This window comes from Rattus norvegicus, chromosome 1 (genome assembly GCF_021556685.1).
Source record: "Rattus norvegicus strain SHRSP/BbbUtx chromosome 1, alternate assembly SHRSP_T2T, whole genome shotgun sequence".
NCBI classification, from domain to species: Eukaryota; Metazoa; Chordata; class Mammalia; order Rodentia; family Muridae; genus Rattus; species Rattus norvegicus.
Genome location: NC_141534.1, coordinates 84817218 through 84845125, shown reverse-complemented (window position 1 = coordinate 84845125; position 27908 = coordinate 84817218). Strand labels below are relative to the sequence as shown.

General features: G+C 46.6%; 2 protein-coding genes and 2 long non-coding RNA genes across 6 annotated transcripts; 1 reads left to right on the top strand and 3 right to left on the bottom strand.

The window, feature by feature from the left end:
• The first annotated feature begins 250 nt into the window (after positions 1-250).
• On the top strand, positions 251-9214 carry LOC134482889 (uncharacterized). The gene is made up of 4 exons (XR_015649790.1): positions 251-324; positions 6617-6766; positions 6881-7070; positions 8885-9214. It is a non-coding gene; the product is annotated as an uncharacterized LOC134482889 (long non-coding RNA).
• A 3787-nt stretch (positions 9215-13001) lies between these two features.
• Positions 13002-14868, bottom strand: LOC102552901 (KH homology domain-containing protein 1-like). Its single transcript, XR_015649784.1, has 2 exons — positions 14726-14868; positions 13002-13402 (listed from the first exon to the last, which is right to left on the bottom strand). It is a non-coding gene; the product is annotated as a KH homology domain-containing protein 1-like (long non-coding RNA).
• Positions 14869-19274: 4406 nt separating this feature from the next.
• Positions 19275-22005, bottom strand: Rnf225 (ring finger protein 225). Of its 2 annotated transcripts, none has more exon segments than NM_001109334.1 (2): positions 19275-21494; positions 21879-21922. In NM_001109334.1, a coding segment is annotated over 1 exon segment (993 nt). In that variant the 5' UTR covers positions 21484-21494; positions 21879-21922; the 3' UTR covers positions 19275-20490.
• Positions 22006-22456: 451 nt separating this feature from the next.
• On the bottom strand, positions 22457-26757 carry Rps5 (ribosomal protein S5). Of its 2 annotated transcripts, NM_001277243.1 has the most exons (6): positions 26661-26757; positions 25814-25922; positions 23536-23745; positions 23285-23413; positions 22655-22753; positions 22457-22577 (listed from the first exon to the last, which is right to left on the bottom strand). In NM_001277243.1, the coding sequence occupies exons 2-6, from the start codon at positions 25919-25921 to the stop codon at positions 22509-22511; spliced, it is 615 nt and encodes a 204-aa protein (NP_001264172.1). In that variant the 5' UTR covers position 25922; positions 26661-26757; the 3' UTR covers positions 22457-22508. The 2 variants fall into 2 exon arrangements, with proteins under 2 accessions (NP_001264172.1, NP_001264173.1); NM_001277244.1 differs by lacking the exon at positions 22655-22753.
• Between the last annotated feature and the right edge of the window lie 1151 nt (positions 26758-27908).

Genomic DNA, 27908 nt, shown 5'->3' with positions numbered 1-27908 from the left:
CGGCAGTAAACCACCAGGTGACACGGCCCGCTCCACAGACAGCAGGGGAAGGGGCTGGTAAAAAGCCAGAAGTCCCGCCTTCTCTGCGAAGCGGTCCAGAAAATGGCTCACAATCTATAGCATTGGTCCAGTGTCTCTCTGGCCCGCCAGAAATGCCCTTCTGGGTTTTCATTGGCCAGCAAAAGGATGTAATACTTGTCGCGTGTCAGTGATGTATGTCCGTTTACGTCACAATCACCGTGGCAACGACAAATCGGAGCCGTGATGGTTTCTGGGAAACGGCGTGCCATTGTCTAAGCACCCTAAGCCAATGAAATTTCAGAGGTATGGTTTAAATCTCTAGAGGAACAGTGGGAGGGGCGGGATTTCTAGTGCCCAGACGGGTCCTGTGTTGCATTCTGTAGTACGTTGTCCTCTGGGCAACTGGCGCTCCACTAGATGGGACGGACAGAGATTGTCAGGACGTAGTATAATTCACCGCTACTGTATTAGCTGGGTCTTTCCTCTTCTGCAACCTGTGCCAAGAGGCTCGGGTTCTCCGCGCTTGGATTTAGTTCCCATGATCCCCGCAGTCGGGCCTCCGAGCCCTTAGGTAGAGTCTCAGGAAGATCAAAAGCCTGAGGGCCGATATCCTCCTCAGTCACTACGCCATTGGAAATGTGAAGTATCTGCCCAGCCTAGAACAGGTACGCTGGCAGACCCAAACTACAATGAAGAGAAAGTGCCCAATGTTTAGTGCAAAGAGATCTGGGATCTCAAGTTCCTCCAGTCTTTTAGGACACGGTATCCAAAATTGTAAGGGTCTGAAAATCGCTGCAGGAAGCAGATAGTATGCAAAGACAAAGAGTATTTACTCTGCAGAAACAACCAGCATGCGGGAGTCAACTATTTTTTTTTTTTCCGGAGCTGGGGACCGAACCCAGGGCCTTGCGCGCTCTACCACTGAGGTAAATCCCCAACCCCGAGTCAACCATTTTTGAAATGGTGACCCAGGACAAAGGAGAGCAGAGTTCTTATAGGGTACTCTAATAAAAGGATTAGGTAATCTAAAATTTAATTGGTGTATGCTTAGGGGCTTAGGGACTCACAGGTGCTCAGTGGTCTGCATTCCTATGCAATGACATTTAGCCATAGGATGAGATAGGGCTGCTCAGCGCAGAGGGCCTATCTGAGAGGATATTTTCCAGTTTTTTGTGGTTGTCCCCAAGGTATTCTTTCAGAGGGGGATTTATGACCTTGTTCTGGATTTCATGATCTTTCCCTGGAGCTGGTGTGTTATGGTCTAGTTTCTGGGACTTATGATCTGTTCTGGAGCTGATGCTTATGGCCGTTTTTTCAAATTAGGCCTGGTCCCTAAATGGGGACAAATGGGGTTTGTGTTGTCCTTTCACAACTTTCAGTTTTCTTCTGTGTTGTATATTACTATCCTCTGAATCAAAACAAACAAACAAAACAAAACAAAACAAACAAACAAACAAAAAAAACCCACCTGCCTTCTTTGGGTGTGCAACACAAGCAAAAGACCATCCCAACTGGGTGTGTTGATATGGACATCTGCTCATAGGCAGAAGGGTGTGAAGGACCACCAGCCTTCCCCTTAATACCCAAAGACCACTCAATAGAACCAAAGTCCAAATTAAGAAGAGTCTGGTTGCCTAGAGAAAAACACTTCGCACAGAGCAGCCTTGAATACATTTAACAGGATGCATTTTAAGGCAAAGAACATAGAAAAACTACATATTGGTTGGTAGTTGCAGAGGGGAGTAAAACAAGCCAGCAGTTTAATAGAAGCCAAAAACACATAGTTGGGGCCTTTTGAGCCTGAGTTTCTAGAATAGGGTTGGTTATTTTCCAATGGGACTTTCCCTATCGCTGCTGGCTGGAGAAGACACTGAGAGGATGGTGAGGATGGAGATGGAAAGGCCAGCAAGGAGGTGTGTGCTTCAGGTGACCATCAACCAGTGCCCGTGGAATCAAATGGCAGACTTTGGAACCTGCTTAACTTCAGCCAACTAGATTACCTGCTGTGGGTCTGTGAGAAAGAGCTATCAAGGTTGACCCTTGTTTGGGAAATATGGAAATTATTGGGTTTTGTATTTGAGATGTTTCAAACCAGAAACATCCAAGGATGGAGGACATCCATTATAAGTAACCATACACAGGCTGGGTTCAGAGTACTAAGACTGGCAGAGTAGACCTAGCACAAAACAGTGAGGCATAGGCTGAGTGTGGTGGCACTGACTTACAATCCTAGTCAGGAGGCTGAGGCAGGAGGATCATGAGTTCAAAAGTTCCTGGAAAACAAAGTGATTTTAAGGCCAGAATGAGTAATTTAGAAAGACTCTGCCTCAATTGTAAAGGGTTTCCTAGCACGGGCAAAGTTCTGATATTGATCCCCAAGGTGTCCTCACCTCCCGGACCACAGGACCACACACACACACACACACACACACACACACACACACACACAAACACACACACACGCAACTAGTGTGGTGATTGGAGAATTAGGGTTTTCTGAGGGTGATCAAGTAACAGAAAGGGTCAGCCTATACGGAGTCCTAAGTCATGAGTATGTAGTCAGTGGATCAGAAATTAGGGTATTGGTTAGAGCTGCTTTCTGTCTTTTCTCTGTACCAGGTTCAGATTATCCCAAACCCAGGTCCGAGGACACTCTTTCCTGAATGGCCACTGTAGGTGACCTGAAACTATGACTTTACTTCGATTGTCTCTTTCCCTATGTGGCCTCAATGAACACATAAGGATATTTTTCTTAGAAAAAAAACATAGCCAGGTGCCTTTAATCCCAGCACTGGAGGCAGAGGCAGGCAGATCTCTAAGTTTGAGGCCAGCCTGGTCTACAGGCAGGTTCTAGGACAGCCAGGGCTACACAGGAGAACCCTGTCTAAAATACAAGACAAAACTAACAAAACAAACAAAAAAGTGAAAGAAAGAATGAAAAACTTATTTAAAGACAGGTCTCACACACACGCACACGCGTGTCTGTTGCCAAGGTGACAGAGGAGCCTGCACGTCGACTTCAATTCTTTCTCTCAAGCCGCCTTGCTGTGTATCTGCCCATGAAAACCCTAGCGGGGAAAGCAGGAGAATCAGGAACTGATAATTACCCATGCCCTGACCCGCATGATGATCCCTCACAGACCCTGGTATCTTCACCAGAAGCTTCTGCTGCTGGAGAATCATCCCTATTGGTTGTTGTGTTGGGTATCGGTATACAGAGCAAGACCCTATACTCAGAAAAGCATCCTGGCTGTGTGGCTGGAAATAGGGTTCATTAATAAAGACGTGTGTAACAAGTGCAAGGCCCTAGTCAATCACAGAGCGCACAGCACAGTGAGCTAGTTAGTGAGCCTGTGAACCCAACCCTCGGGAACTGGAGGCTGAAGGATCAAGTTACAATCCAGCCTGGACTACAAAGTCGAGTCTTAGAAAAAACAAACTTGGGCTCTGGAGAGACGGCTCAGCAGTAAAGAGCCTTGGCTGCTCTTCCAGAGGTTCTAAGTTTAATTCCTAGCAAGCACATGGTGGTTCACAGCCATCTGTAATGGGATCCCATGCTGTCTTCTGGTGTGTCTGAAGACAGCGACAGTGTACTCACATTTTATAAAAAAAATAAACAAATCTAAAACAATCTCCCAGCAATGATGGCGCACGTGCCTTTAATCCCAGCACTCAGAAGGCAGAGGAAGTGGATTTCTGAGTTCAAGCCCAGCCTTGTCTACAGCGTTCCAGGACAACCAAGGCTACACAGAGAAACTGTCTCTAAAAACCAAGTGGGGTGGGAGATTGAGAGCAATCAAAGACATGGTCCCCAATCAATCTCTGACCTTCACAGGCACATGTAACATGTATACTTGTACCTCCAGTTACACACACACATGCACCTGTACATGCAACACACAAATGTACATTTTAACAGTGGGTGATGTTATCTTGCCTACCTTAAAATACAAGGCACTGGTTATTGTTTGGGGATCTACTTTTTAGGGGCATCCAAGTCCTGAATGGTTTTTATCTGTAAAGCTCAACCTTTTCCTCTATGTAAAGCTCAGTCTTCCCACTGTGGCCTGTCATGTCATATGTTGGCTGCTCCTGAGAAGACATAACTCACTCCTGCATTCCATCACTTCCATTCTGATAACATGAATCCATAAATAGGCATGACCGACACACCAGAGGATGCTGGGATCTGGTGACTGTTCTTAGGATGGGCTGTTCTCATACCTGCTTGTATGACTCTGTCCTCATGCCTAGTGTATGGCCTGTTCTCATGCCTAGTGACTGGCTTGGTCTCCATACCTGGCACAAAGCCCATGCCTTCTCAGGCCTTAGTAACTCTCTAATTCTCCACGAGTTTTCCCTACTTTCTTGACAGCTCCCCCTCAAGTGTGCCTCAACTCAATTTTGTTCTTTGCTCTTATCCCTCAGCTGAACAATGTTTACCTCAGCTTTACATGCCCTAAGCTGATAACACAGCTTCACATATTCCTTGCGGCCTCGATGTTTTCCCCAGTGGAAGGAGTTCCAGATGTACGCCCTCCAATTTCTAGTCTGTAGCCATGCACTGATATGGTAGATCGTCTTGCTGTCACCAACTGTCACCAGCTTATCCACTCCTCACAGAATCGTCCCTTTTATATTCAACTGGAGTGCAGTCAAAAGCAGTGGCTCGTGGGCTAGGGGAGACTTGAAACCTGGAATCACACAAGAGGTGTGGAGAGGTCCAGCTACAGAGATAGGCATCTGGAAGCAGGAATGTCCCTGGGTAAAGACATACCTCTGGCATCAGAGTGCAGGGGTCAATGACCATGTCACTTTTCCATCTTCCCAACTCCTACGGAAGAGTCTTCTTCATACATACTAAAGTACTGGCCACTCCTTCACATGGCATAGGCTAATACATGTCCTCAAATAGTTACTGAAAAAAATCTGTCTTTCTGTAAGATGGAGTTGTTCCCATCGATGGTTGGGCAGAAATGTGGAAAGTTGGGAATTTGTAACTCAGAGGCTAAGTGCTTGCTGGGCATCCTGCCAGTGGGAGGCAGCACTAGAGCCTGACCCAGGTGCTATCAGATTAGACTTCCCACTCTTCTGATGCGTGTGAGTGTGGTGTGGATATGTGTGTGAGAGTGTATGAGTGTAGTGTGAATCTGTGTGCGTGAGTGAGTGTGATTGAATGTGTGTGTAAGAGTGAGTGTGTGTGTGTGTGAGTGTGTGTGTGTGTGAGTATGTATATCTGTGTGATGACTGAGTCTATGGCTTTATGCATGCTCAACAAGAACTCTGCCATTGAGCTACAGCACTAAGTTCATTGGGGGTGGGGTCGTTCTTCCTCTTTGCCCTGGCATTGGCTCCTTTCACCATTTTAGTTTCATTTTTCTTCAGTGTTTTATCTCAGTGTTTCATTGGAGGCACCAGAGTCAGAGCATGAGATAATAGTCCTTTTCCTTGTTTGTTTTAAAGATTTATTTTTATGGTATTGGGTGCTTTGCACCATCTGAATGCAGTTTTTCCAGAGGCCAGATGGGGGCATTAGATCCTCCAATACTAGACTTCACAGCTGTGAATGCTCCCCCATCCCCGCCGTGTGGGTGCTAGAAACTGAACCCCGGTTTTCTGCAAGAGTAGGAAGTGTTCACCTTTTTTCTTTTTTGTTTTTTTTATTTGTTTTGTTTTGTTTTTTGTTTTTTTTAGTTTGGTTTCATTTTCTCCACACAGGGTTTCTCTGTGTAGCTTTGGCTGTCCCAGAACTCACTCTGTAGGCCAGGCTAGCCTTGAACTCAAGAGATCCTCCTGCTTCTGCCTCCTAAATGCTGGGATTAAAGGCTTACGCCACCATTGTCTGGTTTTTGTAGTTGTTGTTTGTTGTTTGTTTTTTAAGATTTAGCCTTTTATTTTTGTTTATGTGGGTCTATGTGAGTGTGTGCAACATGTGTATGGATTTTATGTTATGATTCACAACAGCAAAAGTATAGTTAAGAAGTAGCAATAAAAATAATTTTACAGTTGGGGGTCACCGCAGCATGAGGAACTATATTAAAGGGTTATAGCATTAGGAAGTTTGAGAATCTTTGCTCTACAAGAACAAAGCCATTCCTAACTCCAGTCCATGTTCTCCTGCATCCACATTTTGTGTGTCAGAGTTGCAGATGTGATCCAGATGCTCGACTTGAAATAATGAGGACAAAGTGACATCCCTGGGGCTGATTGCTCTGTTTTAGTTTTTTAAGTTTTTATTATTATGTATGTTGGTGTTTTGCCTGCATGTATGTCTGTGCGAAGATGTCAAGTCCTCTAGAACTGTGTTTATAGGCAGTTGTGAGCTGCCATGTGGGTGCTGGGAATTGAACCCGGGTCCTCTGGAAGAGCAGTCAGTGCTTTTAACCTCTGAGCTATCTCTTCAGCCCTGACTCTTTTTTTTTTTTTTTTGCAAGGCATTGTTTTATTGCACATTTGCCATTACAGAAAAGCCTTATGCTTGGGAGATGTCCCTCAGATACTTGCACCCGAGTCTTCCCTCAGGATAGTGCACCATGCCAGTTCCCTTTAGTTTCTCTTAAACGCTGGTCAAAACTGTCACATCCTTGTTTCCCAGGGTAGATCAGTCCCAGGTGGTGACTAAATCCTTGATATCAAGAAACAGGCCCCAGTCACGTGCCTGCACTGTGAGGGAGGCATCCAAGTGAGCTCTGGTCAGAGGCTTCTTCCGGACAAGATCCAACATCTCTTGGCCTCCGGCCCTGTGGTAAGCTTCCTGGTTACACAGGTTCCAAATCATATCCACCAACCAATGCTTTGCTCTGAATGGTCCCACCACTGTGACTCGAGTCTGGCCTGAAGCTGTGAACCATCCCTCCAGTTGAATGAAGGTGTTGCTGTGTTCCTCAATGCATCTGAGGTATTCGTCACCATGGCCAAATATGTGCTGCTCCTGGTCCTCATCTATGAAGAACAGGAATGGAGACTCAAAGTTTTCAGGAATCATCCACTAGCTATTCTTGTTGGCAGCATCCATTTCCATCTCAGACATTCCCCAATTTCAACACAAGGCAAGTCCAGGCAACTGACTGCAGAATGATATGACTCTTTTTTTTTTTTAAGATTTATTTATTTTATATGAGTACACTGTAGCTGTCTTCAGACACACCAGAAGAGGGCATCAAATCCCATTACAGATGGTTGTGAGCCACCATGTGCTTGCTGGGATTTGAACTCAGGACCTCTGGAAGAGGAGTCAGTGCTCTTAACTGCTGAGCTATCGCTCCAGCCCCCACTCATTTTTTTTAAATTTTTTTTTAAAATTTTTTTTTATTTATTCATTTATTATATATAAGTACACTGTAGCTGTCTTCAGATACACCAGAAGAGGGCATCAGATCTCTTTACAGATGGTTGTGAGCCACCATGTGGTTGCTGGGAATTGAACTCATGACCTCTGGAAGAGCAGTCGGGTGCTCTTAACCGCTGAGCCATCTCTCCAGCCCCCAACTCATTTTTTTTAAGACAGGATATTCCTATGTAGCCCAGGCTACATATAGGCAAACTTGTGTAAAAAATAAAAAACAAAAAACAGAAAGGGTCTTAGCTACATAGGTCATAGCGGGCAAGATATTAATTTCTTCTTTATAGTATAAGTGCTATTGCCCATGTGATTGCTTAGCCCTCAGGTAACAGAGGTCCTAAAAGGCAGAGAATCAAGGTTGGATTAGATAGCTAACACCCTGGATTCCACCTTTCAGGCTTGTGTCCTCAATTGCTTGTCATCTCCACCTGTGTTTTATAAATGTGTCTTTTTTCGTTTGCTTGTTAGTTTTTTTGTTTTGTTTTTGTTTTTTGTTTTTGTTTCTCAAGACAGGGTTTCTCTGTGTAGCCCTTGCTGTCCTGGAACTCACTCTACTGGGATGGCCTCAAATTTAGAGATCCACCTGCCTGTCTCCCAAGTACCATGTACTGGGATTATGGACTTAGAGATGTGACTTAAGGGCTGGAGAGATGGCTCAGCAGTTAAGAGCACTGACTGTTCTTCCAGAGGTCATGAGTTCAAATTCCAGCAAGCACATGGTGGCTCACAACCATCTGTAATGGGATTTGATGCCCTCTTCTGGTGTGTCTGAAGATAGCTACAGTGTACTTATATATAATAAATAAGTGTTTTTAAAAAAGAGAGAGAGATGTGACCTAAACATTCTGTGAGTGGTTTTGAGACTGTAGAACAGTGGTTCTCAACTTTTCTAATGCTGTGGCCCTCTAATATAGTTTCTCATGTTGTGGTGATGCCCAACCACAAAATTATTTCTGATGCTACCTCATAACTTTATTTTTGCTATTGTTATGAATCTTAATGTACATATCTATGTTTTCAGTGGTCTGAGGCCATTTGACCCCCACTCACACCTACTCCCAGGGGATGAGACCAACTGGATGAGAAACTGCTGTAGAGGGAGGTCTGATGGACACCTGTTGTGATAGAGAACTTAATTCCTGCTGTCCTTAGGGTGGGAAGTCCTCACAATCATGCTTCCTCTTGGCTAGTTCTAAGTTCCATGCACCATCCAGTATCTGAGACAGAAGCTTTGGCCCATAAAATACTTTACCCTTTCCAAGAAGGTCTTGGGCGGTAGTATAAACAAGTCTAAATCTGAATCTCCACATACTTCCTGCTTCCTCACTGACGTAGGCTCAAGACACCCCCACACAGGACAGCTGTGTATCACATGTCTGGAACCGCAGCATTCAGGAAACCAAAGCACAAAGATCAAGAGTTGGCTACCAAGTGCATTTATGCCCAGCTTGGGCTCAATGAGGCCCTGCTCAAAACAATAAAGAACCCGTGCCTAGTGACCCTTGCTTACTGTTCTTCCAGAAGACCAGAGTTGGGATCCTGGCACCCACATCAAGCTTTCTTCAATTTTTAAAGTACTGAGCCAGGGAATTTGATGCCTCCTTGTAAGCTCCTCAAGGTGGGTGAGTAACCAGGCCCTACCCCTGAGGACCTCCAACCACCAGGCTCCACCCACAGAGCACTCTAACTGCCAAAATGGTTGGACCCAACCTCTCTAGAAACAGGTGGCCAAACTCCTCCATTCAGAGTAAAAAGCCCACACTCAGGATTTGAAAACCCACCCATCCCATTCCGGGAAATCTCCACCCTGGAAAGCCCTGTCACCCATTAAAAACCCTATATAAAAATGAACCCTGTCTTCTGCTCACTTCTCTGCTGCTTTTCTCTGAGGGAGAGAAATCCTCCCAATACATCTCTTGTGCGAGGTTTGTTGTGCAGTGTGACTTTGTGGTATGCCTTGGCTCCTTACTTCCAGAATACCTTTCCCCTCAGAGTTGTAACACCTGCATTAAGGAACCCCACTCCCACCCCCACCCCTTGCTCCTCAGAGCTCCTCTAACACAGTTCTGGCCTCCAGAAGTACCAGACATGCATGTGGTACATAGACATACATGTACAGACAAAACACTCATACACATAAAAGAAAATAAATATTTCAAAAAACAAGCCCAGCACGTGGGAGACAGAAGCAGGCAGATCTCTGAATTCCAGGGCCAACAGATGTACACAGAGAAACCCTGTGTCAAAAAAAAAAAAAAGAAAGAAAGAAAAACAACTACTAAAACTAAAAACAACCAACCAACCAACCAACCAACTTACAAACAAACAAAACTCTACACCTTCTGTCGTTAACATTTTTACTTTGAGAAAGAATTTAGATTACTACTGGACCTTTGTTAACAAATTAATGCCTAATCACGAGTTGTCAGGCCACTTTATGGCTTTCTGTTACTGTGATAAACATCATGACCAAAAGCAACCTGGGGAGAAAAGGGTTTATTTCATTTTACAGGTTTACAATCTGTCGTGATTGCCAAAGCAGGGACTCAAAGCAGAATGTTGAAGCAAAAACCATGAAGGAACACATTACAGGGTTTCTCTCTGGCTTCTGCTCAGCTAGGTTTCTTATACATCCCAGGACTACCTGCCTAGGGATAGTATCACCCACAGTGGACTGGGGCCTCTTATATCAATTAGCAATACAAAAAAAAAATCCCCATGAACATGAGCACAGGCAATGCTTCAGTTGAGCTGAGGTTCCTTCTTTCCATGTGTGTCAAGTTATACTGAAAGCAATAAGGGCCTGGTCTGATTGTCTAACTGTAAGATACCAAGTGGCCATCATGAAAGTGTTATTTGACCTACGTATCTATGGGCCAGCTAGGCATGGGCAGTATTCTAACATAATGTGAAATTCAGGCTTGACCTAGGACATGGCAGGCCCCACATGACGACTTGTAGAGAGGCTGAAGCTATAGTTCATCAGTAGCGTGTTGCCTATCACCAAAGGGTCCCTAAGTTTTATCACAACAACACACAGTTTATGGAGGAAAACTTAATAGCAAAGAGGCATCTGTAGGTTGATGTCTATATGCAGGTGAGGGCTGGCACATGATAAGGCAAGGCCTGTAATTGGACAGTATAAAGTAAGGCAGGGACAAAGTTTTTGTAAGGGGGAAAGAAGAGGAGAAGGGGAGAACCAAGATGGAGGCAGAGAAGGATGACCCAGATTCGTGTGGCTTTAAATGGTCACAGGTAATTATGAATATTTAAGGGATGAATTTTTATAGTCAATTTATCTTGGTGGGCAGATTATATCATTATCGATTGGTTGTGAGTTTATTGTGTGGACGTTTTTGTGGATTGAGGATTTAACACATAAATCTGATTGCTAGGGGTTGGGGATTTAGCTCAGCGGTAGAGCGCTTGCCTAGCGAGCGCAAGGCCCTGGGTTCGGTCCCCAGCTCCGAAAAAAAGAACCAAAAAAAAAAAAAAATCTGATTGCTAAATTACAAACATCTAGAGTCCTGATTTTACCAGGTTGCAGGGAATGTGAGCAAAGTTGGAGCCGGCTGGGAGAGCATGCGGCTAGCCAGGGTGGAGACTGCAGGGGACAGAGAATAGCTAGGGGTGGTGTGGCATGGTGCCCTAGAACCGGCTGCTGCAGAGATGAATGTACCCACTAATGCCATGTGACTCGATGATGTCAGCAATGGAGAGGGAGCAAGGGCACTTTTATATTTACAGCAACAGGCATCCTGACTAAACAAGGCAGGGGCAGTTTAAGAATGGTGGGACCAGCTGGGCACACTGTGAGAGACCTGGCCCCTAAGCTCTACCCTACAAAGCCTTGAGTTAATGTTTGGGATCTCCTGTGTTCAGAGAGAGACAAGGAAGGATATACAGTCCAGTTATTTATTGCATCCATCACATGGCAAACTGAAAACAAAGCTGGTAGCCCAGCTTTGGGGCAAGCAGAACTTCCTATGGGGACAAGACAGAGAGGCTGGTGAACTGGGGACAGGTGTGCAGAGCTTACCAAGTGAGCTCATGAGCTCTGTGTTCTTTTTTTTTTTTTTTTTTTCCGGAGCTGGGGACCGAACCCAGGGCCTTGCGCTTGCTAGGCAAGCGCTCTACCACTGAGCTAAATCCCCAACCCCGAGCTCTGTGTTCTTGAGTATCATGTCATGGTAAAGGAGACAGTGGGCCACGTGAAAGAGCTTCCATTCTACCTGGGAACAATGGTTGTCACATTAGTAAACATTGGCAACTCTACAGTGATGGTTTCAGCTGATGCAATGGTCAGTGATTGGACAATGTTCCCCCCAACCAAATGCAGACAAAAGACCACATCCATGGGAAGGGTCTTGTCTGTATCCCGTTTACATACTACTTCCTATTCCTTCAGATTCACCCTCACACCCTTGTGCTCTCCCAACCCCAACCAAAAAAAGAAAAAAAAAGAAAAAAATACATCAAGTCCAATTCTTGTTGTCTATTATAACCCCTGGAGCATGGTCAATCTCCCGGGACCAGACCCTTAAAGATAACTGAGTCCTTTCCCACCCCCCACTCCAGAAGCCATGAACTGTGTAGAGCTATACTACAGTTTTAAAGGACTTAATGAGTTCCTATCTAGTCTCTCTCTCTCTCTCTCTCTCTCTCTCCCTCTCCCTCTCCCTCTCCCTCTCCCTCTCCCTCTCCCTCTCTCCCTCTCCCTCTCCCTCTCCCTTTCTCTCTCTCTCTCTCTCTCTCTCTCTCTCTCTCTCTCTCTCTCTCTCTCTCTCTCTCCCTCTCTCCTCTCTCTCCTTTCTCTCTCCCCCTTCCTTTCTTTCTTTCTTTTTTGGTGGGGTGGGCTGGGGGAAGAGGTTGTCACAGAAGTCTTCAATGTCTCTCATTCTCCATTAAGAATCTACAGTCATTGATTCCACTGCAAAAGAAGCCTCCTTGCCCATAACAGCCAGTGGCAGCATAGACTAAAGATATCTACACAGTCCCTCCAGCTTCTAGGAAGGGATCTCAGAGTCTCACTACAATTTGGTGTCTCTTTTTCTTTTTAAGTTTAAGACTTTTATGTGTATGTGAGTTTGTGTACCACATGTGCATGGGTGCCTACAGAGGAGGGTGTTGGATCCTCTGAAACTGGAGTTACAGGCAGCCACCCAACTTGGAGGCTGGGAAACAAACAAGTCCTCTGGAAAAGCAGCCAGTGCTCTTGATTAACCACTGAGCCATCTCTCCAGCCCATCTTTGCTGCTTTTTCATAGGATCTAGGTTTAGTTCTCAGTACCTACAAGGTAGCACCTGAAAGCTCTCTCTCTCTCTCTCTCTCTCTCTCTCTCTCTCTCTCTCTCTCTCAAAAATAAAATAAATCTTCAAGGTATAAACAAAAAGATGCACTGAATCCAGGGTAGTGCCTGCAGTTGGTTTTAGAGCCAGTTTCCATCCTGTGATTTCCAGGGATTGGATGTGGATCTTCCAGCTTAGCAGTAAGCTCCTTTACATGCTGAGACACTTTGAACGTCCTGGAATAATTTTTTTGGTCTCTCCCGGGTGCTCTCTCATGGGTGAAGACATTTTGTTCCTTTCCCAGGAGAAGTTTATACAAACAAGTCAAACAAGAGGACATCACCCTAGGTTTGGCTTCTCCAGGGTTTTTATTTGGAAAGCAGCAACAGAAACATATAGCAACTTAACTTAATGAACTTAGTCTCCAGCTGCCCTAGAGATCAATTTGATAGTGTGACCTAAGGTTCATGCTATCACTAATATTGTTGACATAGCCTACCAGGTACACAAGATTTACTAGGCAGGGCATTCCAAGGTTTAGAGATGATCCCCCAGAATCACGGGAAATGGCCAGGTCTGTCTGGAATGTGCAGGGTTTGAGCAATCCAGGTCTGCTAAGTCAACCCTTTACTGCGCAGTGGCATACAGGACTGGGCTGTCATCAGTGGCCAATTGACTCAGTGGTGTAGATGGCAGGAAACAGTGACTCACTCAGGTTGCAAGATAGATCCTGGGACAGTTCTCACATCTCTGGAAACACATTGGGAAAGCGTGAGTTCAAGATGAAGTCTAAAAGCTGTGCGGCTTTTGCCTGTCTTGTTCTCTTGGCTCACTGGTTTGAAAAGAAACCAGCTGACCTGTAGAGAGCCTGTGGACAGGCTGCTGTGGTGAGAAACTGAGGTTCTCTGCAGAAAGCCCTGTGAACAGGCAGCTTGGACAGGAGCCTGCCTGCTGCTGCAGAGTCTTCAGATGTCTGCTGTTCCTGTGAACACTTCATTACAACCTCATGAAGCCGGTTGGAACCACTCAGTGTGAGCTGATCCAGAGGATCCAGCAAAGTGGGAGATGATAGATATTAAGCTTCTAGGCTTGGACGAGTTGGGTGGCATTGAGAACTAATATTGGACAGCTGGGTGGTGACAGCAAATGGCTTTAATGCTAGCACTCGGGATGCAGTGGCAGGTGGATCTCTGTGAGTTCAAAGCCAGCCTGGTCTACAGAGTCAGGACAGTTCCAGGACAGTGGAGACTAAACAGAAAAAGAAACAAAACAAAACAAAACAAAACAAAACAAAACAAAAACAAAAACAAAAACAAAAACAAAAAAAAAACTCAGGTCAGGCCGTTTATTGCCAGTACTAGGGAGATGGAAGCAGGTGGATCTCTAGATTTGAGATTTGGATATCTCACCAATCTGCCCTGGGTTTGTTTGGTTTGGAGACAGGGTTTCTCTGTGTAGTCCTGACTGTCCTGGAACTTGCTCTGTAGATCAGTTTAGCCTTGAAGTCAAAGATTCACCTGCCTCTGCCTCTCCCAACTGCTGGGATGAAAGCTGTGGGTCATCGTCTATTGGCTCAGGGGTGTTTTTCTTGAAAACAAAACAAAGGGGGGAGAGAGAGACAGAGAGAGAGAGAGAGAGAGAGAGAGAGAGAGAGAGAGAGAGAGAGAGAGAGAGAGACCCAACCCCGATAATGGACATTTTTATAGACCGCATGAGCATGGCCCCATCACTCACAGACGTGCATTAGAATATATTCATAATTATTTGCTCTAGGGGCTGGGGATTTAGCTCAGTGGTAGAGCGCTTACCTAGGAAGCGCAAGGCCCTGGGTTCGGTCCCCAGCTCCAAAAAAAAAAAAAAAAAGAAAAAAGAAAAAAAAAAGAAATAATTATTTGCTCTAAATTCTTTTTTTTTTTTTTTTCGGAGCTGAGGACCGAACCCAGGGCTCTACCACTGAGCTAAATCCTCAACCCCTATTTGCTCTAAATTCAACCATAAACTACTCCACGTACCAGCCCTCCACCGCATGGACGGGAGAAGACTGAATAAGCCTGTGAGAAGATGATGGCTTACTTAGAGTTTTGGCCTTGAGTTCGCCTCTGCTTCCAGGGTCTGGCAACCTCAGGCCAGGCCAATTCCAGAGACCAACCGTCAAGCGACTCCGGGTTGTCATAGCAACACTGTTCTCAGGTCCCTGATTGGTCATCAGATTTAGTGAGCCTGCATTATTAGCATTGTGAGGAATCAATGTCTAGCCCCTCACTCGCATCTAACATCACCATAGCAACACGAGTTTTGAAGCCAAAGCAAGGCCCCATCTTGATCTTATCACACAATGGCAGGGAACCTTTCTGACCTTTGAGAAAGGCTGGAAATCCCCAGTAGAATGAAGCCTCTGATACCACCGGTTCCTCCCTCCCCCACTTCAGGAATGGAGAGTTAGAGACAGGACTTGGTGAATTGGGGGCCCCATGATCATAAAAGGTGAGACATTGACCGAGCATGGTGATGAATGCCTTTTATCTCGGCATTTGGGAGGCAGAAGAATTGGATTTCTGTGAATTCAAGGCCAGCTTGGTCTACATACTGAGTTCTAGTACAGCTAGGGCTATGCAGAAAGACCCTGTCGCAAAAGAATAAAACAAGTAGATAGTACTGAGGCACTTGAAATAAGTAAACAGACCCTGAGGCTCTGTAGTCAGAATGGTAGATTTGTCTGCCTAGGTCCTTCATCTGCCTTCTGAGGTCTGTCCTTGTTCCCAAAATGCCTTAATGCTGTCTCTGACACACTAACCGAGCTCAGTAAATACTATCTATGGATGAATGAACTCCTTGCAAGTGGCTTACTGTCACGCATTTATAGAAAGCCCAGGGGTACACTTGGGAGACAAGAAAGTTGCCTCCACCTTCAGGGATCCAAGGTATTGTGACCTAGGATGAGAACAATGCTGGAGTAGAGTGAGTGTCAAGGAATAGAGTGGTTATCTGCCAGCTTGGTGTGAACACAGAGGCCAGAGCCCAGGAAAAGGAGATGGGTTGGACTGGAATGATGGCTCAGATAGTAAAAGTTATAGCCTGAGTTTAGTCCCTAGAACCTACATGGTAGAAGGAGAAAATGACTCTTGCAAGGTGGTTTATGACCTCCACACACATGCATGGCACACACACACACACACACACACACACACACACACACACACACTAATAATTATAAACATAATAATTCTTTTTTAAAAAAGAGATGGTGCTAGCTGGAGAGATGGCTCAGTGGTTAAGAGCAGTGACTGCTCTTCCAGAGGCCCTGAGTTCAAATCCCAGCAACCACATGGTGGCTCACAGCCATCTGTCATGAGATCTGATGCCCTCTTCTGGTGTGTCTGAAGAGAGCTACAGTGTACTCATATACACTAAATAAATAAATCTTTTTTTTTTCTTTTTTTGGAGCTGGGAACCGAACCCAGGGCTTTGCGCCTCCTAGGCAAGCGCTCTACCACTGAGCTAAATCCCTAACCCTAAATAAATCTTTTTTAAACATAGGCTTGGGATGATGAGGTGGATTTTTAGAAGGAATGAGAAGAGAAGCCAGCCCAATTATCCTTTTCTGTGAAGTTTCTTTTTTCTTTTGTTTTCATTTCTTTGTTTCTTTTACAAAATATTTATTTATTTATTTATTTATTTATTTATTTATTCACTTACTTACTTGAGACAAGGTCTCTCTATGTTGCTCTGGGTATCCTGTAACTTCCTATGTAGTCCAGGCTGGACTCAAACCTGCCTCTGCTTCCCCAGTGTGGGATTAAGGCATGAGTCACTATGCCTGGCTTACCATGATGTTTCTTAAAGTCCATTGTAGGCAGTGGTATGTAGGAAGGCACCAAGGTAGTAATTAGCTGATGTTATGGGCTCTGCCACCAGCTTCCTCTTAGGAGAAGAGAGAAGGTCCTAGGTTTCAGGCTCCAGGATGAACAGGGGTGAAGATGCTGTAGTACATCTAAGAGGCAGTAGATTAAGTCTAGAAATCAAGGCCCTTCGGCCTCTACCCAGCATTTACATTGTCCATTAGCCTTTGGTTGGTTGTGCCAACTATAAGTGTAAATGTAAATACAGCTCTGGGATCCCTTCCTAGACCCCTGCACCACTGTCAGGCTGAACTCTTCACCCTCTGTGCATTGCTAGCCAAAGAGCCCTTTCTGGATCTTTCAGACCAAGGCTGCATTCACCTACCCTCACTTGCCCAGGTTGGGATGAAGGAAGGCAGGGGTGAGGCAGGCCTATCTTTGAGACCACATGTCCCACTCAGTGGGCTGAATAGTAGCCTCCAAAAACACTCACTTTTTGTTGTTGTTGCAAATCCTGGGCAGTGGAGACTTATCTATTCCCAAGAACATAATTCTAACACATAACATAGTCTATCACATAACATATAACACAGTCTAACACATAACATAGTCTGTCACATAACATATAACATATAACATAGTCTAACACATAACATAGTCTATCCGTCCCCGCCCCCTACATCCCTTTTCTGAGTGAACGTCTCTCTATATAGTTCTGGCTGGCCTGGAACTTTCTGTGTGCACCAGGCTGGCCTTGAACTCAGACATCCCCTGCCCCTACCTCCTGAGTGCTAGGATTAAAACTGTGTGCCACCACTCCTGGCTCTGATTCCTTTTTTTTTTTTTAATTGGATATATTTCCTTATTTACATTTGAAATGTTATTCCCTTTCTCGGTTTCTTGTCCATAAGCCCCCTATTCCCTCCCCCTCCCCCGTAAGGGTGTTCCCCCCATCAACCCTCCCCTAGTAACCCCCTTACATCCCCCTTCCCAGAACATTCACGTTTTAATCCGTGGATTATACTTTATGTGACAGAATAGACTGTGTAGTTGTGATGAATCTAAAAATGGGAGGCTATGACTGGTGGACAGATCTGTAACCCCAGACGCTCAGCAGGCTGAGGCATGAAGGATTCCAAGTTCAACAAAGGCCAGCCTGGAAGACTCAGTGAGATTGTCTTAAAAATAAAAATTCAAGCCAGGCGTGGTAGTGCACACCTTTAATCCCAGCATTCGGGAGTCAGAGGAAGGCAGATCTCTGAGTTAGAAGTCATCCTGGTCTACAGACCGAGTTCCAGGACAGACAGGGTTATACAGAGAAACTTTGTCTTAGAAAACAAAACAGCAGGGGCTGGAGAGATGGCTCAGTGGTTTAGATCACTGACTGCTCTTCCAGAGGTCCTGAGTTCAATTCCCAGCAACCACATGGTGGCTCACAACCATCTGCAACACAATCTGATTCCCTCTTCTGGTGTGTCTGAAGAGAGTGACAGGGTACTCACTTATATAAAATAAATAAAATCTTTAAAAAAAGAAAACAAAACAACAAAAACAAGTGAACGAACAAAAATCACCACCAACAGCAAAAAGTCAAGGGCTGGAGAAATGGCTCAGTGATTAAGAGCACCTGCTGTTCTTGCCAAAGACCCAAGTTCTGTTCCTGGCACCCACATTAGGTAGCTCAAAATTGCCTGGAATTCCATCTTCAGAGAACAGACCTCTCTCACTTTTTTGGGTACATACACAGAAACATATACATACACATAAATACATAATTTAAATTTTTTAATTAAAAGTATAAATAAAATTCAAAAAAAAAAAGACTGGACATGTAGGTCAGTAGAAGAGTGCTTACCTAGCATTTGTGAGCTCTTAGGTTCAATCCTGAACATCCCCTACACCCCCTCCCCTACAAATCTTGTTTGTAATTGTCTTGGATTATCTGGCTAGGTGGGTTGGTCTAGTATATTCCTAATATTTTTATAAGTGAAAGAAGATAGCTCCAATGTCAAGGAAATTTGGAGATGCATTGTTGCTGGGTTTGAGGGAACCACAAACTAAGGAAGGGAGTCTAGAAACTGGAAATCTAGAATCTCCCAGAGTCTTCAGGAGGACCTGGGACTGTTGGCTTTCCCAACTTTATTGATTGGTTATTGATTTTTATTATGAGGCAGAATCTCACATAATCAGGCTGGCCTCAAACTCACTATGTAGCTAAGGGTGGCCTTGAACTCCTAGTTTTCCTGCCTCTAACTTCCAAGTCTAGACCACCAAACGTAGTTAGGTACCTCAGTTTTTGCCCCATGATAGGATCTTAGACTTCTGAACTGCAGAGCTGTGAGGTAATGTATGTGGTTCTAAGACATGGAGTTGGGGATAAGTTGTTACAGAGAAAACTACGAGACCACTCACTCTGCTCCCCTCTGGATCAGCCTGTGAAACCAGGCAGTGTGGTTCCGGTGATCCAGTGCATTGATGCCACCCTCGTGGGTGACGTTGGCACCCAAGTGTGAGCCAAGAACTGGTCAGGGAAGATACACCCTTGGGTTCCCTGATGTTCTTCCTCTGGCTTCATCCCTGGGAAGAAGCAGCTGCGCTGCTCCCACAGACGTGCTGGGACCCATGGCAGCTGGGAGCTTACAAGCTTAGTGTGCCCATGGGCATTCCCAGACTGCCTATAGGTCATCCAGGAAGCAGTCACTCCCTGGCAACTGTTCTGAATCAACAGATGCCTGGTGCTGAGGACACACATGTAAATAAACCACACAGAAGCCTCCAGATACGTACAAGTCACATATCATTCTGGAAAACTCTGCCCATCCTTAATATACAGTGTCTCATGTCAGGTGGGGTGAGGTAGGAGGTGGTTTTAAGGGGGCCCTCTGATCAGCTTATGCAGAGAGTAGCTGCCTTCCTCCAACTCTGTCTAAGCCAATAAAGCATTTGGGAGGAAGAGAGGAGCCATCTTCTACAGACGTAAACACTTGAAAGACTTAGACTTTAGCTGAGGCAGAAGGAAGGCAGAGCTGATGGAACCCAGGAGTAGCTAACAACATCTTTCATGTTCGCTAGGGTGGGCCAGACCTTCCCCTATTGAATATTTCTGTCTGAGCTATAGTAGGCCTTGGCTTTCTTTTCTTTTTTTTTTTTCTTTTTCTTTTTTTTTTTTTTTTTGGTTCTTTTTTTCGGAGCTGGGGACCGAACCCAGGGCCTTGCGCTTCTTAGGCAAGCGCTCTACCACTGAGCTAAATCCCCAACCCTGGCCTTGGCTTTCTAAGCTCCGATGACCACAACTATTCCACAAGATATTGAGTCAGATCCAGAGACCAAAGTCCAGAGGAGAAGTCGAAGTTCTCAGATCAGTTTGGGATTTACTTCTCAAATGGGAGCTAGTCTTCAGAAGTTAGGGCCCTCCCTAACCCTAGCCAGGCCACACTTGCCCCTCCAAGTTGGAATTTTCGTCAGGTGTGCAGGTGCTGAAGTTTACACACTAGCTATTGGAAGCAAGACACATGATCAGAACAGCTGTTTTGTGCTCCCAAGATGGGCGCCCCAAGGCCCTGTAGTGATCTTCAGCGCCCCCAGAGCTGGTCAGTACTGTTTCCAGCTGGGGGCCGTGCTGGTGATAACTCGAAGTACTCCTAACAGCATTCCATCAAGATCAAGGCTACAGTGCCCTGACACAGTTCTGTGTAGATGACACTCGGGGACTGGCCGGCTGGACTTCCACAGAGCTGAGCACTGGGGACACCCCATCTAGATCTACAAAAGAATGCCGTTCATTAAGGTCATGGCCAGAGTACCTTCAGCTGATGGTCACGGGAATTACAGATGTTCTCAGAGTATTCTTGTAGAATAATTACCGTGGTTTGAGAGAGTTCGTGTCCTTCCAGTCCCCGATTCGGAGAAATGGGCGCTTTAGTATGCATTTTGTTACTGCCTTCCAAAATGCCACAGAAGTCCCCAGGATAGGCGACTGAGCCTGCAGCGGGGAGGCATTTATTGCTGCAATTGCACCCTCTTCCCATCAGTCCAAGCCTTCCGGTCCCAGCTAAGGTCAGTCTCTGCGTTTGGTGTTTGATCCGGTGATAAATCTGGGGTCTCCTGTATCTCCACTGGGCCCTTGGTTGCCTCAAGCTCGGGCGTGTCCTTGGTAGTCTCTGTCAGGGTATCATCCAGGTCAGGCTTTGTGGGGCGTCGTGTCCAGGTGTGGGTCCAGGGCGCCACTGGCGTGGGTCGCGGTGAGACCCAAAAGCCATTTTCAGGGGCCAGCGCCACGATCTGAGGCCTCGCAGGGCTGGAGGTGGTGACATGAGGGATGAGGAAGAAGATGTAGACACCAGAGACCACGAGACCCGCAGCCACCAGCACAGCCAGTGCCACTGCCGCATTGAAGGCCCACGCTGGACTGCTCAGGGACAGGCGACGTGACAGCGGGCGGCCGAGGCGCAGCGGGGGTGGAGGCGGTGGGGCGCGCACTGTGCGGCTCTTGCGTGGCCCGGGAGAGGGCGGTGGTGGCCGCAGATACAGGAGCCCCCGGCGTCGGTCAAAGCGCACAGAACCCTGGCGTGGCAGTGGCGCGCGCGCATCGCAAGGCAGCAGACCGGGCTGCGTGGGAAGAGCGGGCAGCCCCCGGCGCGGGGCCAAGCGTGTGGGCGCACGGCACATGGGGCAAGCCACTGCATCGCCGCCACCCGCGGTAGCCAGCGACAGGCGTGCCAGACATTCGAGACAGAATACGTGGCCGCAGTCCAGGCGTTTAGGCAGCTTGAAAATGCCGTCGAAGGGTGACACACAGATAAGACATTCCATGGGAGATGCAGGGGGTAGGATGGGGCCTGAGCCAGGGGTGCCATCGCCCTCCTCCTCTTCAGCATCCTCATCTTCACCTCTGCTAGGGAAGTTGGGTGCAGAGAGGGTACTAGGGGAACCAGGACTAGAACCCTGGGAGGTTCGGTGGCGGCGAAGCCAAGGCAGCCGAGGACACGGCATTCAGAATGGACCTATGAAGAGCTCAGGAAGGAACCTGGAAGTTATGACAGACGAGATTTCAGAGAGGAGCAGAGGTCTAAGGAAGCAAATTAGTGAGGGCAGGGAGTCCTTGTTTGGACCTATTGTCCCCAAAGGTCTAGAGACAAACTGGGTAAGACTGAAGCAGTAGCTTCAAAGATACAGGATACATCTTTGGGAAGATTCTAGAGGATCAACTCCAACCTGAGGAATAAATAGCCCCCTGGAGTAGTTTTAAGACTCCACGGAGCATTCGCTAGGTCACCGGGGGCCGGCTAAGGTGCCTAACAGCTGCGAAGAAAAGTAGTAAACTCAAGCTGTTAGAACGAATTCCCCAAACAGAAATGACCGGCTCTGGCCACTTTCAAGACACCCACCTGTAGACCTCCTCGTGTAGGATCACAGCGTCTCTTCAGTTCTGACCCCAATTTCTGGCTCCTCTAGCAATAGGTAGCTAAGTGCTCCTCCCAGGAGTGCACCTGACCTTGGTCCAACCCTCTAGGTTCCCATATACCTGTCAAACCCGTCCAGCGACTCGCCACGCCCCCAGGCCCCTCCTACAGGCAGTCTGATTTATACCAAATGCTGGGGTGGGGGGTGTCTGCTAATGGCTCAAGACTATGGACCACTTTTCAAAGCCTCCACAACTGGTCTCTCTAGGGGCACTTGAAGCATCAACACAAACCATACTATGATAGTTTTTTTTGGGGGGGGGTTGGGGATTTAGCTCAGTGGTAGAGCGCTTGCCTAGGAAGCGCAAGGCCCTGGGTTCGGTCCCCAGCTCCGGGGAAAAAAAAAAAAAAAAAAAAAAAAAGATGTCATACTATGATAGTTAACAAACTGGATCTACCTAGAACAGACCTAACACAAGGTCCACAATACCATGCTAGGAAGGTGAGCATCCCCTATACCATGGGAGGCACCCTTCACCCTAAATGACAGACAAGCACACGGGAAGATGTAACTGTCCCAAAGGGCACACAATTTATTAGGCAGCAGCTGGGAAATCAGCGGTTAGACTTGGCCACACGCTCCAGTTCATCTTTCTTCTTGATAGCATAGGAGTTGGAGGAGCCCTGCAAAGATAGGTGGTTAGCTCTGAATGCTAGACAAGCCCCCAGATGCCCAACCGGAATGGTATGCCCTGATCTACCTTGGCAGCATTAATGAGCTCATCTGCAAGGCACTCAGCGATGGTCTTGATGTTCCGGAAAGCAGCCTCACGAGCCCCCGTGCACAGCAGCCAGATGGCCTAAGACAAGACAGGCAGGGCTCAGGCCTCAAAGGGTCCTTCCTCCCAGTGACCTGGGACCCATCTCAACAGATGCCAACCACTCACTACATGTGGGAGTTGATACCTTATCAGATAGCTGATCAGAGAGGGCTGAGAAAAACTGGGGCCCTGACTAACAAGAGATTTAAAGAACTGCCAGCAAAATATGTGATGCTCTTGACTGGAACCCTTAATGTCATGTTACTCAGGCATCAAGCAATTTACTCTGTGCCTTTCGAGTAGCTAAAACTATAGGTAGGTGTGTATGCCACTACACGACAGACTCATAAATGGATCAAGGAGAAAACAAAACAAACCCGTTGTAAAAGTACACACTAGGAATGAGATGAACCAGACTGGGAAGGCTGGACTACCATCTGCCCCATACAGAGTAATAATCCAGGAAGGTTTCCTGGAGGAAGTGAGGCTCCTGGTAAAACATGCAAGACAGGACCCCACCCACTCATACTGATGGTTCCTGCCCCACCCCTTCACAAGCCTTTGACCCACCTGATTCACTCGGCGAAGTGGGGATACATCCACAGCCTGCCGTCTCACTGTTCCAGCCCGCCCAATGCGTGTTGAGTCTTCTCGGGGGCCACTGTTGATGATAGCATTCACCAGGACCTGCAGAGGGTTCTGGCAGAAAAGGGGGCTGTGAGCCTGATATCCACCCCCAACCTCCTCAACCCTAAACAAGGTGGTAGGGTCACAGGTGATGCATCTGGCATGTATACCATGAATCAAGGACAAAACCTTACCTCACCAGTGAGCAGGTGGATGATCTCAAAGGCATGCTTGACAATTCGTACAGTCATGAGCTTCTTGCCGTTGTTACGACCGTGCATCATCATGGAGTTAGTAAGGCGCTCCACGATGGGACACTGTGCTTTGCGGAAACGCTTGGCAGCATACCGTCCTGCACTGTGGGGCAGGTACTTGGCATACTTCTCCTTCACAGCAATGTAATCCTGGGTGGCAAAGAGAGGAGCGTGAATGAGCAGTCAGGAGCGGGACCAGCCTCAGATAGATTTAGAGGAGACTAAGAACTGGCTCAAGCCATGGCATGTCCCCAGCAGGTTGTGAACATGAGCTTTAAGAAAACCAAACCAGTGACTGCTCATGTCACACTCACCAACATAAAAGGGAAGAAGAGTGCTGCCCTGCTGGATTCACACTTCTATATCCCAACACTTGGGAGACAGAAGGATCTCTAGCAGTTCAAGATCAGCCTGGTCTATTATGAATTTTAGGACAGCCATTGGTACACAGTGAGACCTTGCCTGGGGGTGAGGGGAGAGAACACTTCCTGTAATATGCAAACAAGGGTTTGGATTTGGTTTCTACAAGAAGTAGTTGCACTTTCTGTCAGGCAGGAATGGCATGCACTTTTAATTCCAGCAGCTGTGAAGCAGAGCAGGGCATACTTCTGTGAGTTCAAGGCCACCCTGTTCTACACAGAGATACAGGACAATCAAGGCTACATAGAGAAACCCTATCTGCGTTTGTGGGGACCCAGGGAGCAGCATTACAGGGGCTAGAGAGATGCCCCAGAGTTTTGGCTGCTCTTACAAAGAACCCAGCTTCAATTGCAAGCACCCACATGGCAACTCACAACTGTAACTTCAGCAGCTCTGACAATCTGTCAGATATATATGCAGACAGAACACTAATGCACATAAAAATAACTACATTATGCAAAAAATGTTGCAACGGACATTTTATTAAAAAAAAAAAAACTGAGACAATCTCCTAAGTAGCCCTGAAGTTCACTATGTAGTACAGGCTGGTCCAGTACTTGGAGATCCCCGAGCGCTGGGCTTAAAGGTATGCACCACTGACTCAGGATGCTATGGACACCTTGGATTCCTCAAAGAGGGGAGGGCTGTCCAGTGTACTTTAAGGACACTTGGCAGCACACCAGCCCTTGGTAGATTATTCTGGACTACCTATGAGACAAAACCACATTTACTATCCTACCTGTTGCCTACGAAGTTCCTGGTAGGTACACATTGCACCTCAGTGGCAGTGTGTGCTGGCCTAGGATGTGAAAAGCCCTGGCTTCAATTCCTAACATGACAAAAATGATTGTAGACCTCCCCAAATAAACTCACAAAAATAAACTAAACACCGACTAGACAGGACTCAAAATCCTTTAGATATAACACGTAGGTCCTGTTGTGTCCTTTCTTTCTGTTTTGTGTATACATGTAAGTCAGGGGACAACTTGCAGCTGTCAGTTCTGTTCTTCTGCCCATGGACTCCAAAAGTTAAACTTACATTGTTAGGCTTAGAGGCAGCTGTCTTTATAAGCAGAGGCACCTTATAGGCCCATTCTGTGGCATCTTTAGAGATAACAGATATATATCAATGTCAGCACTCAGGGCAGAATGCAGATGATTAGCTTTCCCCACTAGACAAGGGTTTCAGGCTAGCCTCAGCTATGAGATTGCCTTAAAAGGGGATATGAAGGCAAAAGCAAATAGTTCCCATACTAATTTAGCCATAAAATAGCACCCACAGCCATCGACATTTTGCAGGGGAGGGCAGCAGGGAATAGCTCATGTAGCTTCAGCTGGCCTCATGCTCAAAACTCCTCTTGCTGTAAGCTGATAGCAGCAGCTTAACTGACTCTGACAGGGGTGCCAACACTGTTCAGATGGCTAAAGCCATCTTTTCAACTGACCATACCCACTAACTAAATATACAAATGAAAAAGGACACCAAGTCAGGTGTAGTGGCACATGCCACCAATCCCAGCATTTGGTAGACAGAGGCAAGGCCAGATCTCTATAAGTTCCTAGCAGGCAGCAAGGGCTACACAGCGAAGAGACAAAAGATTAGAAAAATGGGAAAGCCTGGAGAGATGGCTCAGCAGTTCAGAGGTTCTGAGTTCAATTCCACATGGTGGCTCACAACCATCTGTAATGGGATCCAATGTCCTCTTCTGGTGTGTCTGAAGACAGCTACAGTGTACTTACATAGAGTTCACACCTGGTCTCAATCAAAAACTACAAACAACCACCAAGTTCCTTTTACCTGTAGAGAAATATCGTTGATCTGCACATCATCAGTGCTCCATTTCCCAAAGAGCTTGATGTCCGGGGTCTCTGCCACCGCGGGTGTGGCTGTTTCCCATTCAGTCATTCTGGGGACAGGATAATGGTAAGAAGAAACCGTTATTGCCCTGCCACGCTGGAGAAGTCACACTCACCCCAAACTCTTGAGACTAACTCCCACTTTGTGGCAAACTGAGAAGTTAAGAGGAGACCCAGAAGCGTTGAGCTTCTTTCCAAACCTAGGAAAACCACTCACGTAGGGAGCATCTGTTTTTTCCTCAGGATTCCAAAGTAACCCAGCAGTCACCAAGTTAAACAATTGGTACATAGACCACAGTACGATGGCTCATGAAGCTCAACAGCACCTATCCGTCCCAGACTCCCTCCCATTGAGCATTTATAAAGCTTCCACCCTGGGAAAAGCCAATAAATTGCTTTCAACAGTCAAATATGGCAATAAGGACTAGGGTATAAATACAGAAGAACAATGAAAATAAAAGTTTCCATCCGCGGCTGACTGGAGAGAAACAAGGGGCTGTTACCGACTAGAAAATGTGTACTGAGCAAGAGTCATCACAAAACTAAGAGACCCCTGATTTATGTTTGTGGTACATAACCCAAGTGATTTCCCTAGAGTCCTGAGTGTGCAAACAAGTGGCGGAGAGTAACTCGGCTCGCCCGAGTTTCCCTAGGCACCCTTTCCGGAGGGAAAAGGTGAGGTACAAACGGTAAGGCTCCGGCTTCGGGTTCCACCTCCGGACCCTCAAATGTGTCTTAGAACACTAATAGCCACCTCTTTTGAACTTCGTACCCCTCCGCAGACTCACCTGAGAGCGCAAACCGGGCTTCTCAGTCGATCGGCGCGGACCACGCGCAGTTCTGGCACAGACAGGAAGAGGCCGAACGTAGCAGGCCAGCGCTTTTAAGTAAAACGAAAACTTCCGGGTCAAAGGTGGGGACGCACGCGCAGTTGAAAACGGCGTGCTGTTCGAGCCGTTTAGAAAGAGCGCCACACCCGTCTTCTGGCGGATGTCTGAAGTACTTGCCAAGCTTGTGAGTCGGCGCACATGCGCAGAAACTTTCGTGAGACCGACACCGCCATATCTAAGTATTGCTGACGTCCAGTCCATGCTTTCGGTAATTAGGCTGCAAAACCGAGGGGCCATGCACAGTGGATTCTTAGTTAGGGCAGCCAGCTCGGCTCACTATTTCTCACCAAAATATGGGGTCGGGTCTAGTTACCACCGATCCGGGTTCACAAGCACGGTCCCCACCCTATACCCTCCCGCAAGCCGTGCTCGGCAGGTCCCAGGCTTCCGGTATGGGATCACTTCCTTCTTAATCACTCTGGCCACTCTTGTCTGGTTTTTTTTTTCTCGGGTCCAATCCCGGACACTAGACTCCGACCGCCAATCTGTCAGGAATCTTACCTAATTTTGTCGTTTAATCTTACCTAATATAGACTCTGTGAGCATTACCTACTAGGTGACAGAGGACAGGTGAGGGGCTCCTGTATGGATCATAGGATAAGAAAAATGCTGCAGAAATTGATTTGCACAGATAATAATAAGTTTAGTTAAGCCAGGTATGGTCGGGCATACCTGCCATACAGCATTTGGGAGCTGGAAGCAGGAGGACCAGAAGTTCTGGGCCACCTTCCACTACACAGTTTAAGGCCGGTTTGGGCTACCTAAGATTCTATCACAAACTCCCAAACAAAACAATATATATCGTTATTACTAATATTTTGAGACAAAGTCCCGTTATCCAGTCCTGGCTAGCTTTCAAATTGCTCTTTAGACCAGGCTGGACTTGAACTCAGTGATCTGCCTGTCTCTGGCTTTCTAGAGTTGGGATTAAAGGGATGCATTATTACAAGCAGCACCCCTAAAATTCCTTTTAAAAATCTTTTCCTGTAAGTAAAGTATGTGTACATGGGGTCTAAGGAGGCCAGAAAAATGTGATGGATTATTTGGGGCTGGACTTACAGGGGTGGTGGGGGCTGGGGGTGGGAGTGGGTTAGGGATTGGGGGTGGGGTTGTAAACCTAGCACTCACCTCAGCTAGGAATGAAAA

Coding starts and splice junctions, on each gene's coding strand:
- Rnf225 (XM_087584511.1), bottom strand. CDS start 21,483: ATGCCGTGTCCTCGGCTGCCTTGGCTTCGCCGCCACCGAACCTCCCAG.
- Rps5 (NM_001277243.1), bottom strand. CDS start 25,921: ATGACTGAATGGGAAACAGCCACACCCGCGGTGGCAGAGACCCCGGAC. Junction 22,754..23,284: donor CACTTCGCCGAGTGAATCAG/GTGGGTCAAAGG, acceptor GTCTTGTCTTAG/GCCATCTGGCTGCTGTGCAC. Junction 22,578..22,654: donor AGCTCATTAATGCTGCCAAG/GTAGATCAGGGC, acceptor CTATCTTTGCAG/GGCTCCTCCAACTCCTATGC.